Source organism: Tachypleus tridentatus, chromosome 13 (assembly GCF_004210375.1).
Source record: "Tachypleus tridentatus isolate NWPU-2018 chromosome 13, ASM421037v1, whole genome shotgun sequence".
Classification (NCBI taxonomy): Eukaryota; Metazoa; Arthropoda; class Merostomata; order Xiphosura; family Limulidae; genus Tachypleus; species Tachypleus tridentatus.
Window position 1 is genome coordinate 154,900,607 of NC_134837.1, and position 13,913 is coordinate 154,914,519.

A 13,913-nucleotide genomic window follows, 5' to 3' on the forward strand; every position below is an offset into this window, starting at 1 on the left:
ATTATTAAATAGGATCAATTTACCAAAAATTTATAAACGGATTTTATGGAAAATGTTTGGTTTGCACACAAAAGGCACTTGAAAACTATCTCCCAAAAACTCAGCAACAAAGGTATGGACAGATAGTTACAATAAACTATTTTGTGGAAAAAAAAATGTACCCCACAAACAAAAAAAAACGTACAACGTACTATGCAGATAAATATCTTTCTTAGTTACTAAACAAAAAAACATTCCACAATACTTGATTTCTTTAAACTGAAAAAAATCAACATCTAACACAACCAGAAAAATAAGTATGTTATATATACAGTTTCTTTGCAGCAGTTATAAGTTTATAATGATTAATAAAATATTTTCCAAACACACACACACACACACAAAAACAGTTCTGACTTGTTTCATTTGAAATCTACTTACAAATATTATGTTTTAAAGTTAGTTTCTCTGATAAATTTTTATTATTTACACAAAAGCAAAAGCATGACAAAATTATCAAATTTTATAATCTTTTAACTAGTGTTAAAGTCCCAATTCAGTTAAATGGTTTTAGCTGTTTCCAGAAGCGTAAAACTAAACATAAAGAAACACTTCATAGTTCAAAACGTCAAAGCAATATACACATATTTACACTAATTATTCATGTCCACAGTAACATACTATTCTGAAAAAAAAATTGCCTATGGTCAAAACAAAGTAATACAAAAAGCTGGGACAAGAAACAACTAAATGGTGAACATTTAAGAGAAAGCAGTTTGAATCATGATGCGACCACTGAAGTTCAACCTGACAAAATGGATTGTAAACAACTATGAGTTTTTGTAAAAACATTTAAGAAACACAGGGGCTGATACCTTACAGAAATTTACACCCTTCATGATGGTTATTAGCTTTCAAATATTTTGAACCCTTAAAACAACTGATGGTCACAGAAAATGTTAACCCTTATCACTAATCTTTGTAATTGTTGAAGGCCTGTGCAAGGGAACTTGCATTATCATTTCCAAATTGTTTTATATTAGTTAAAAGGCCACTCTGACTTTTGTTCACAACAAAAAACAAAAACAAAACATGAAAGTTTTTTACTCACTATCTAAACATGGCTATCTTTTGCTAGAATTTTTATATTGCTCTGTATCCTTTTCATTTGTCTGAATATCTTCAGTATCTAATATGATACATGATAGGTATTCCTTGAATTAAACAAAACAACAACATGATGTAGTACTATATTTGTACTAACATAAAATAATATGTAAATCACGAGTACTAAGCCTTCTGTTTACACCCAGTAACAGGAGTAATGTTACAAAAATTCTTCTTCATTAACAAATGTTTACTAGTAGTTCTAATGCTGTAAACATCTACAAGTTTAGGACCTTCAAAATTGGTATTTCTATTTCATGTAACAAACAAATTAAACAAACAGAAACAGAAACAGTATAGTGTTAGAGAGAGAGAAAAAAGAACCCCTTAATGTTTAATTACGTCTCTCCTATGAGCAGTCAAATTTATAAATGAAAAAGCATGAATGATATTAAAAGAAGCAACACTTAATGGCTGTAATTATGAAAAAATTGGATCTTAACATATTTTTCAAGAAGTATGTATTATTCACACAAACAAAGTAAATGATATTATCTTATTATTAACTGCAATGGACTATTCCACTAAAACCTATTTGCAAAGGAAAAGTATTTAACTACACCATCTACCAGATAGTGGGGTTTATTTAATGTAAAGTACAAAAAATGTTGAAAATTATACCCCATAAAAACCTGATGATGTGTCATTCATTATGAGCCTAAAATGTACAGTACAACATAGCTAATAATTATATTATCTAATTAGTCAATTACAATTCAACCAGTAGCATACTTATATGACAAGTAAAAGGCACAATTTTAAATGTTTCATAAAAGTTAAGCACAACTAACTTCTTTCAGTGTTAAATTATTAGAGAGACATGTCAAACATAATTCCCATTTTTAAGAATCTTTAAAAGTTCTTTTCCCATTTGCAGACTATCCTACCAAACAGTTCTTAAAAGCATGAGATGTGTGAGATTTATTTCAAAATAAACTGAACACTGGCTTTCAGATACGCAGCACGTAAATGTGTTTAATATCGAGTAAAAACCAGCTGCCAGCTATAATTGTCTGATGTAAGTAGAGGATGAAAAGTCTGTTTATACAATGACAAACAAATTATACTACTTTGTAATATTACTGCAGACATATTTGTTTTGTACATATAACAAACAAACTGAATTATTCTATAGTAGTAACATCATATGCTCTTCTCCATTAGTTTGGTAAACAACTTTGTCAAATTATTTAGCACCACAAAACAGTTACCTTATAGCAACATCAAGGTACAGCATAGTGACAATCATTTAGCCACTTTTTCATGGTTGTAGTACTATTTGTTTGTTTTTAGCATTTCTCACTATATTAGAGTATACCCTATTAGCAGGGTAACAATCACATTACCATTTTTTGTCCTTGTCATAGTACTGTGTTTTTCTAGTGTCTGCCATTAGGTTGCAGCAGTTGTGGTATGGTAACAATCATTTAGCCATTTTTGGATTATTATAACACAATGTATTATTATGTTACAGCATACCAGTCAACTATACCTAAATTATTGTACATAATAACTAATTGTTCTCTCCTGTATTGTCTGCTTACCATTTTACTTCACCACATACCAGGTTGGCACTTTTACTTCACATCCACATGAAAATGTTTCTTCCAGTAATAACTGGGACCACACTTGAAAAACTATATTAAGTACCATTCTAAAAATCTCATAAAGGCCCTTGGTGTTTGTTTTGAAAATATATCTTTACAGATATTGTTTATACTGATGACTCTCTTAACACAGCTATATCAGTGTGTTGAATCATAAAGAAGACAGTTTAGATCTATCATAGCTGCTATTTATTAGACTACAAGGTTTGTTTATATTCTAATATCTGTATGTAACTTTACAATTAGTTGTTAAGTTATATTCAGAAAACACAAGGAATTCAGTTGTGTCACAACAACAGTTTATTAGATGATTCAAGTTCATTTTCTACTATCTATATATTACCTTGAGACCAAACAGTTATGAGCTAGCTATTAAATCAAAAGGAAAATTAGAACAGAACTATTACATGTTTAGCAACATGTTAATTTACTCAGTGATTTCTTTAAATGTCTATATTCATACTATAATAAAGTTTTTTTCCCTAAATTTCTAAATCAGTTAGAAACCTTATGAATTTTATTATTTTTATATTAGAAAATATTTCAGTATTTGTCTTATATTGTGATATTTTACTTATAATTTCAATCAAGGTATAATTATTAACAGACTAATACACTAAAATCTGCCAGACAACACTGAGCTGTGTTTAATGTCTTTTTTTATTATTTGTGTTATGATCACAATTTAATTATAATATCAAACTTCCTTCAGAATCACACTCTTTCCCAGTTCTATAACACAATAAATGGGCTAAACAAGAAGTGATTTAAAACTGAGAAATAAAGCAACATTTGGGTCAAATAATTTTAATAATTTAGTGTTATAAACGTTTTGTCTCTCACAAAATTTTAAAACTATATAGTTAAACAATCAAAAACTGGTAAATATATTTTGTTAGAAATAAGAAGTAGAAAGTGCACTTCTTGGCCTAATTTCCCTTTATGGCAGACATTAATATGGTAAGCTCTACTGCTAAAACTATTCATTTTTAACAAAACTATGATAAAGAATGATAAGAATCTTTATATTTTATTAATGTTAACTGAAAGCCTGGTTCAGTCACTTTTCAAAATAATTGATATCAATGTTCTTGACATTGAACAGTCACATGTTACTAATTCTTTAAACACACAAAACACTGTATGGATACTTTCCATCAAGCCAGTAATTATAGGAAACCAGAATATGTAACAAAGGGAAGAATTAAGTACAATTATACTAATCACTGTTTGATGTTAACTGTCTGAGCTGTTTTAGAACGATTTCTACCAATTTCTTCTTGTCTCGTTGATTCTTTTTTAATGCTGAAAATATATTTTTCTTCTTGTCTGCTTCTCTCACCCTTAAGGGAGTAAAGAACATTAATTCACACTAAATGTATGGATAGGTCAAATTAATAATATTTAAAAAAAAATAGTAAATTATATTATTAAAATTGTACAAATCTTTTTCATTCACAAACCTGAACAAGACTACCTAAAAAAAATAAGACCCTTTAAAAAATGTTGCATTATTTGAAACTTGTATTTTTTAGCAATAATTTTATTTCTAAAACAACTTGAAGGTAGTAATGCACTTTTCATAAATAAATAAACATTGCAATTGGTTCAAAAGCATGCATTATAAAATATAAAGTGTAAACACACCATTGTAAAGTAAAAAACAAAAAAAACTTTTAATCTTCATAACAGAAATTCATAAATCAATCTGTTCTTTTATAAGTCTGCACACACACAAATTTGCCCTAAACAATGTTTTAGGTAACACTGCATAACAAATCATTTGCTACTAGAGAAAACTCAAGTAATTCTTGGTAATTAAATAGTTTTGGTTTCAGATATCTAATCAGAATTTGTCCATCACCTCTAGATTTTAAGATACTGTAGTATCTCACTACTTTATCAACAATATGTGTAATACCATACAATCAGCTCAGTTCAATAGGTTTATACAGTGAAATTGAGTTTACATAGAAAGTTTAATGGACAAAAGGAATAAATTTTTGATAACTTCAAACAGTAACTGTATTGTATTGGTGTAAAACTCCATATATATTGTTCATATATGCTACTTGTTCTTGATAAAATTATAATGACTTGCACCAATTTTGCTTCATTCCCATGTTCACCTTTTCTACCCAGGAACATTTGAGGAGTCCCTCAACTGAGCTTAAAATGGGCAGAGTGATACACCTCTCTCTCAACTGCTTTTCACTCACTCACTCACTCAGTTGGTTACTTTGTCTGGCTCTGCGCACACTCAAAACAAAGTCCATCTTCCTCATATCATACCTGTGATATAATCAAATAAAATCAAAATTTTGTTTTTAAAATATTTTAAACTAGTTCTATAAACATAATTCTTTTATACTTTTTAGAAAATTATTTGATGTGCTGGCTGCTTTCACTTCAAGTAAAGTCCAAAAACCACCTAAACAGTTTATGCTACATTTGTGTTGTACAGTTTCCAAATCTGGCTTCACACAGTGGCTAAATAAAAGAAGAGCAATTGTGTCATTGACAATTTCAATGATACAGTGTGAGCCCAAAGATCATCTAACTAACTGTTATTTTTGCTTTAATATTTCTGGATATTCAGACAAAACTAAACAATACACTAAATATCCAGAGATTGCATCTGTGATGAAACCAGTATCGCATGGGGATGATTTTCTTGTGTCACATCCAGTAGCAAATTGGGAAATAGAAGTTATACTGCAAAAATGACAATGAATCATCTTTACTTCCTTCATTTAGTAATTTTACCCCTGTGGCATCTCAACATAAGCTGCCTCATCTGATCACACAAGATAAGCTAAATGATTAGATTTGTGACTTGTTTTATATTGAATCAGCATGGGGAACTTTCATTTACGGCAATGGAATTTATCATAAAGTCTTGCTTCTCACTACAGCATGCAAGATACTTTGTGTTTCTGTACAAATGTTGATGCACTAATTGAAGAATCAAGTACTGAATATACTCTCAACATTTTACCAATTCATCTAAAGTTAGTCTGAAAACTGTGCTTTTACATAATGAGAACACTAAGCCATTGGTTTCTGTTATTAATGCTGTGAACATAGTAGAACATGCAGCTTATATCTGAAGCAATCAAATATCCACTACTGCTAAGTCTATAAAGTGAGTATACCAAACACTGTAGCTTTTTGTCTGTCTGGGATAGCTGATATCATAAAATTCATTTAAAAAAAGGAATGGCCTAGAATTTCCTAGAATTACGTTCTAGGAAAACAGAAAGTTGAGTTCCAACTTTCAGTGAATCATCAAGATATGTTTCTTCCCTCACTCCATCTGTCTTATCAGTTTAAAAAAGTTAGTGAAGTAAAAACTAAAAGGTGGTATCTTTGTTGGGCCACAGATTTGGGAATGGGAAGTGCCGATGAATGGTGATTTTGAAACATTACTCAGTCAGAAAGAACTTACTGCGAGAAAATCACTCAAACTGGTTGTTAAAATTTTCTTAGAAATTTACAGAGATGAAAACTATGTTGTGACGATTAATGATATCCCTGAGAACTAGAGGAAAATTGGGTCCAAGATGTCACTACAGTTACACTTCTCACACTTTTAATTAAGCTTCTTATCAAATTATCTAGGTGCAGTGAGCAATAATCTAGGTGAACACTTCCCTCAAGATATGTCTATAATAGAACAGTAACATTAAGAAAGACAGTGGAATCCTGTGATGATGGAAGATTACTGTTGATTCTTATAGCATGAAACTAACAACATACATAAAAGATGCAACAAGTCAGTCAGGTATTTTGTACAAAGAAATAAAAAATAATACCATGATGAAAGTTTTAAACATAGCTTAAGTGTATTTTCAGTATATAATGACATGTTGTTTTTGAACATTCTTAAATGCAGTTTTCAATGAATAAATAAAGTTATCAGAGAGTGTTATTTTCACAATATATAAGAATATTCAGAATAAACCTAACATAGCTCAAAAACTAGAGGTGATCAGTAATATTCAACAATTTTTAGAATCAGGATCAACAAACTACTCATGAACAGTTGTATTTTTATTGTAGTAGAGAAGCTTCTTTTGTGGACAGTGTAACTTCTAAACATATAATTACTGTGCAAAATTACTCAAACACTTATATGCTTTACATATTTCTAAAAAATTACTTTGACTGAATGACTTAAGGATATTTCAATACACAAACAAAAAACATGAATTTTATCTCATAAGTACAACTCAAAGCTGGTAGTTAAAATCATATATAACTTCTATTATAAAGAAGCATACAAACAGAACAACCTTAAATATAAAATTTCAAAATTACTTACAGATCAACCTATACAAAATATATACTTCATGATATTCCTACAAGTACCTATATTCTTAGTTATGCCAACTAACAAGACATGCTTTAACAGATATGAGGTGTTCTTTCATTATAAAAAGCCTAGCCACCTAGTTATCATAAAAAAAGGTTAAGGAAAATTATCGTATTTGTATGGAAGAAAGTATCAATTAATTGTGCAAATTTGTGGTAAGCACTGTTAAATATATGAATAAACAAACATTCTGAATTTATGTGGTTTTTTATTAAATGAAACTAATTATGGCTAAATTAACTAACACATTCATGATTATTAACTTCAAAATGTAAAATAGAATTTTAGTTATAAACATTATATCATAAATTTAAGATTTGATTTCTATCTATCTTAGAAAAATAATATATTGATAATATTTATCTACTTTGTATTCAATGTTTTATTGCTGTCACAACACGTGGAGATGAAAATCTGAGAATGTTTATTTAATTTGAAGCATTGGAACCTATCATCTTGCGAATATGTGCAAATTGTATGCATGTATGATTAACTGACTACACAACAGACATTCAACTATTATTAAACTCTTGACAGTTAAAACTGATTCATTAATAATTATGGTATTAATACAGAGAATTCTCAAGTTATGTCTAATATATTACTATGATAAAAAACATCTACGGAGAGAAACATTTCAGTAATAAAATCTGCAACTGTTTCCAACTTCTGATTAAAACAAATTATCTATATAGTTCAAATAAAAATTAAACGAGTAATGAATATTATATACGTCTAACATACCACCATACTTCATTATGATTAAAAGGCATTGATTCATCTGTCATGGTACCCTTAATGCAAGCAAATTTTTTGCTATAATCCCAAACACAAGATTCAGCTAGCTTAGGAGGTTTGGATTTGTTCTAAATACATACCTTAAGATAACAATGCAAAATAATCCTCATAAACAAATATATATATATATATATCAAACAATTTAACTAATACTAAAAATAAACTAACATTAAAGAAAGAAAAAATAAAACATTACTTTATTCACAGTCAACAACTATTTATCATCTTACCTTCATTCTTTCCAAATTTGTATTTACACCTGTCAAAGGCTAGTTGAGAAACTAAATAAGACTTAACTTTTAATTTAAAAAATGAAACTTGACATCTTGCAGGACTCGTCTTGGAGTAAGACATCAATAGTATCAGGTTTCTTAAGGGCAACACATGACTAGGTAACTAAACACAACTTTTCAGGTGGCTATAGTATTCTTTTTCCTTTTTCAAAAATCAAAACATGCATAATCATTATTGGAAAGACTTTAACAATTTATAATAAAGCAGTATATAGTGACATTTAAAATTAACTTTGATTACTTATATGTTCCACTTACTTTTCAAGCAGAACTACAGCAACTTGTGGGTTTACCCTTAAACACTTGCTATTTTCTTGTCCATAGTCATGAAAATAGGTTTCCCAGTCCCATGTCATAAAAAGATCTAGAAGCTATTAGAAAATATAACTACAAAATTTCTGCAAGAGAAATTCCAGTGCACCAAAATAAAGTAAACTGCTATACATAAATTAACTAACAAAAATTACAAGAAGAAGGAATTGTACACTATAAGTCAGAAAGTAATAATAAGAAATCAGTTTCAGTGAAAGGAGACTGATGGACTCTGTGACTAAACTAAAATAATTGGAAGATGTGATATCGAAAAATATATGTAACTATTTTACTTAGTAGAGTTTCCACAGTTAATACATCTTTAATTGTGTTGGTTTGTTTGTTTTTGAATTTCATGCAATGCTACACGAGGGCTATCTGCACTAGCCATCCCTAATTTAGAAGTGTAAAACAAGACGGAAGTCAGCTAGCTATCCCTAATTTAACAGTGTAAGACTAGAGGGAATTACGTATTTTAAATACTACACATTCACACTTAGACACAACTAGCTATCATCTGATCTTAACATTAGTAACAGAAGGTGTATTTAATGGCCTAAATATAAGCATTGGGTCTAAAACATTATTGTAACAAAGGCTTAGTTGAAACACTACTCCATTGAAACCCTTGGTAACTTTTATCTTATTTTTGTCTATACCTCAATTTAAATAAACAACTGAAAAAAAATATAAATAAAATGCTATTTAACTTATCATGATGCAATAAGTGAGTCTAGAGTATTTGTTTTATAATTAAGCTTAAAAATGTACTGTGGAATAACTTACTCTAAGCTCAATAAAGACAAAATATCAATTCTAAATCTAAATAATTTCTGAATTAAATTGTTTTGTTGTATCACCAAAGTTAACAAGAATAAAAAACAAACCAATATGTATATTAAACATTCAACATAAATACCATAGTTGACCTAACAATATCAATTGGGAGTTTTGTTACTAAACAATGATGTAAATTGTAGACCATTACTATTGTAAAAAAGAGCATGACACAAATTGTTTATTATATATATTAATACCAGAGGGACATTTAGAGTGTTCCTTCTAACACACCACACATTATACTCTTTAACACTGTAAATACGTAACAGCCATAAAGCTTCTTATTTCCAAAAAATGCAACATAAAGATCTTCAATGTTTTCAATTTACTAAAATGTTTAGTTAAAATAAAGTTAAAAGAAGTTATTTCAATTTTAAGTCTATCTCATGCTACTTTTATCATTTTTATAAAGTATTTCATAACTTGTTCTTAATGTTTCATGAAAAATTCAAAATCTTCCTATTAACAGTAAGCAGAGCCAATCTTTATGCATATACTCAAAAGGTGATTTACGAAACTATAACTTTTATCTCTGTATTTCTACAGACTGGTGGAACTTTTAAGCGAATAGGTCTATTCAGATACCAATAACTACTTTGAATCTATTCAATGTTACACAGTATGGCTTTCAAATGCATTACTAAACTTTTGGAAAAGAAATAGCAATAACTAACATACTGAGCAAGAGCAAGAATTTAAACTGAACAAAATACACTATTCATTTCAAGCAGGCCAAACTAGCCTAACAATCCTTTGACTGTTTATGTGCATGTGAAACATGGGAAACTGAATGAGTGCTTGAATCTTTATCAGTACTACATATAACCCAATAAAGGTGACGTAAAATATCTTAACTCAACTAACTATTCTTTTTTAGGATAATAAAGAGCAATGATTAGTAGGGCACATTACAAGTACAGATGTTGATGTCATTTATGTCAATAACAACAGAAGACATTCCTGTCATGTGTAGATGTACATAACAAAATGTGTGCATTACATGAAAGATGGCAGTGACAACAGTTAAAAAGATGTTAAAACAGTTTTCACAGAATAGAAAAATAAAAAAATTAAAAGGAATGGGAATTACAGAAAATGATAATGTAAAGAAATATACAGGAAACAATACTAATATATGGGAAATAGAAAAATGAATAAAAATATAGGTGGTATTAATATATAGGAAACAATACTAATATATGGGAAATAGAAAAATGAATAAAAATATAGGTGATATTAATATATAGGAAACAATACTAATATATGGGAAATAGAAAAATGAATAAAAATATAGGTGGTATTAATATATAGGAAACAATACTAATATACAGGAAATAGAAAAATGAATAAAAAGATAGGTGATATTAATAAATAGAAAACAATACCAATATATGGGAAATAGAAAAATGAATAAAATATAGGTGATATTAATGTATAGGAAACAATACTAATATACAGGAAATAGAAAAATGAATAAAAATATAGGTGATATTAATAAAAAAATAAAACTAAATTACAAAGTTGTTTTGGAATTTTTAAGAGACGCACAGTCATTAATTCTAGGACTGAGAATGATGTCATACTGTTATAGTTTTTAACAATGCTATCCAATAAACATCCTTAATTTCTTTTAAAGTGGAAAAGATTCACAAATAACAATGAGCAGTTATGTTGAAACGTGATAAAAGTAAATAACCTTAAACAATATCAAACCTAATGAAGGGCAGTTGCTTGAACACTAGATAAATAATGTAACTGTTTTTGTCCTTTTTTTTAACTTTAGGTGTTTATAAAAACAATATTTCTTTTGTGAAGTAACAGAGGATTCCATATACTGCAGACCAGCACAATGCTTCCTTGTACCTAGACAAGCATGAGACCTGTACAAGTAAAACTTTATACAACCTTCCCTAACAATGGCTCGTGACCAATAAAAGCCAGCCTATTAACCTGAGACACACACAAGATCATCCTCTAATACAAAGAAAAAGCAATATGCAACAAAATTCACATAATACAAACTTGAAACTCTCTTGAGTTAAAAAAGAGAAAACAGACCTCCATGATGGTCACTGAATATTAAAACTACTGTACATATATCAACCAGTCTCTGTATCAAGAAGACTAATGATTGATTTTTAGCTATGGCCACTAAATAAATAGTTTTTTGAGATTTCCAAGAATATGGAAGCAGATTAGTTGTCAAAACACAGGATAAAAAGTAATGAGTAACTAGTATCTAGTAGTTAATAAAAAAAAAGTTCTCAATTAACAATCAGACTGAAGTGACCATACAGGTTACTAATCATGACAGTTCATGAGCGTCAGAACTACGGGATGAACTAGACAAATACAAAAACTTGTTCACCATTTACTATTCATATAACTAGACTAGACTGATGTTTCAGGCAAGACTAAGAAAAGAGAATTCTAAAATATTCTAGAGATGTTTCTCAAGCAAATTAGAATGACCAACTACAAAGTTCACCAAAATAATTATAACAGAAGTAAACAATCTGATTAACAATTACTTTGAAATTCTTTTAAAGCCTGTAGAAAGGTCCAGTGATTTAGTCAACAGAACAAATATAAAAAAAGAGAATAAAAGCAAATAAGTACAAAATGACCAACAACTAAGGATCAGTCAGAACCTGGTAGATTGAGATATGTAGTACAGGATGAACAACAACTAAGGATTAGACAGAACCTGGAAGATTGAGATATGTAGTAGAGGGTGAATAACAACTAAGGATCAGTTAGAACCTGGTAAATTGAAATGTAGTAGAGGATTAACAACAACAACGGATTAGTTACAACCTGGTAGATTTAGGTATGTAGTACAGGATGAACGACAGCTAAGAATTAGTCAGAACCTGGTAGATGGAGATATGTAGTACAGGATGAACAACACCTAAGGATCAGTAAGAACCTGGAAGATTGAGATATGTAGAACAGTATGAACAACAACTAAGGATCAGTTAGAACCTGGTAGATTTAGATGTAGTACAGGATTAACAACAATAACGGATTAGTTGATTGAGTAGATTGAGATATGTAGTAAAGGGTGGATAACTAATGATCAGTTAGAACCTGGTATATTAAGATGTGTAGTTGAGGGTGAATAACAACTAAGGAACAGTTAAAACCTGGAAGATTGAGATGTGTAGTACAGGATGAACAACAGCTAAGGATCAGTTAGAACCTAGCAGATTGAGATATGTAGTAGATGGTGAATAACAACTAAGGATCAGTTGAAACCTGGTATATTGAGATATGAAGTACAGGATGAACAACCGCTAGGAATCAGTCAGAACCTGGTGGATTGAGATATGCAGTATGGGATACACAACAACTAAGAATCAGTTTTAACCTGGTAAATTGAGATGTGTAGTAAAGGGTGAATAACAACTAAGGATCAGCTAGAACCTAGCAGATTAAGATATGTAGTAGCTGGAGAATAACAACTAACAATCAGTCAGAACCTGGTAGATTGAGATATGTAGTACAGGATAAGCAACTGCTAAGAATAAGTCAGAACCTGGCAGATTGAGATATATAGTACAGGATGAACAACAACAAAAAAATACTTAGAACCTGGTAGTTTTAGGTATGCAGTACAGAATGAACAACAGCTAAGGATCAGTAAGAACTTGGTATATTGAGATATGTAGTACAGGATGAAAAACAGCTAAGAATCAGTTCGAACCTGGTAGATTGAGATATATAATGCAGGATGAACAAGAGCTGAGGATCAATACGAACTTGGTAGATTGAGATATACAGTACAAGATGAACAAAAACTAAGGATTTGTTATATCCGAGTAGATTGAGATATATAGTAGAAGGTGAATAACAACTAAGGATCAGTTAGAACCTGGAAGATTGAGATGTGCAGTAGAGGGTGAATAAGAACTATGTATCAAATAGAACCTTGTAGACTGAGATGTGTAGTAAAGGGTGGATAACAACTAATGATCAGTTAGAACCTGATATAATGAGATGTGTGGTAGAGGATAAACAAAAACTCAATATCAGTTAAAACCTGGTGGATGGAGACATGTAGTCGAGGGTGAATAACAACTAAGGAACAGCTAAAACATGGAAAATTGAGATGTGTAGTACAGGATGAACAACAGCTAAAGATCAGTTAAAACCTGATATAATGAGATGTGTAGTAGAGGATAAACAACAGCTAAATATCAGTTAAAACCTGGTGGATGGAGATATGTAGTAGAGAATGAATAACAACTAAGGAACAGTTAAGTCTTGGAAAATTGAGATGTGTAATACAGGATGAACTAAAGCTAAGGATCAGTTAGACCCTAGTAGACTGAGATATGTAATAAACGATGAACAACAGCTGAGGATCAATTACAACTTGGTAGATTGATATATGCAGTACAGGATGAACAACAACTAAGGATCAGTTAGAACCTGGTGGATTTAGCTATGTAGTACAGGATGAAAAACAGCAAAAAATCAGTAAGAACCTGGTATATTGAGATATGTAGCACAGGATGAACATCAGCTGAGGGTCAGTTA

General features: G+C 29.9%; 1 protein-coding gene across 3 annotated transcripts; it reads right to left on the bottom strand.

Moving 5' to 3' along the window:
• Positions 1–3,630: 3,630 nt before the first annotated feature.
• On the bottom strand, positions 3,631–10,299 carry LOC143238267 (exocyst complex component 6-like). Of its 3 annotated transcripts, XR_013020483.1 has the most exons (4): positions 10,236–10,299; positions 8,478–8,590; positions 4,883–5,045; positions 3,631–4,096 (listed from the first exon to the last, which is right to left on the bottom strand). XR_013020483.1 is itself a non-coding variant. In XM_076478354.1 (3 exons), the coding sequence occupies exons 2-3, from the start codon at positions 8,573–8,575 to the stop codon at positions 3,973–3,975; spliced, it is 222 nt and encodes a 73-aa protein (XP_076334469.1). In that variant the 5' UTR covers positions 8,576–8,590; positions 10,236–10,299; the 3' UTR covers positions 3,631–3,972. The 3 variants fall into 3 exon arrangements, 2 of the variants coding, with proteins under 2 accessions (XP_076334469.1, XP_076334470.1); XM_076478354.1 differs by lacking the exon at positions 4,883–5,045; XM_076478355.1 differs by having other exon boundaries at positions 3,631–5,045.
• Positions 10,300–13,913: the final 3,614 nt, after the last annotated feature.

What these genes read in the sequence shown, in the direction of transcription:
- LOC143238267 (XM_076478354.1), bottom strand. Translation starts at nt 8,575, where the DNA reads ATGACATGGGACTGGGAAACCTATTTTCATGACTATGGACAAGAAAAT. An exon ending in GCTGTAGTTCTGCTTGAAAA is followed by an intron (nt 4,097 to 8,477) that starts GTAAGTGGAACA and finishes TACTCCCTTAAG; the next exon opens with GGTGAGAGAAGCAGACAAGA.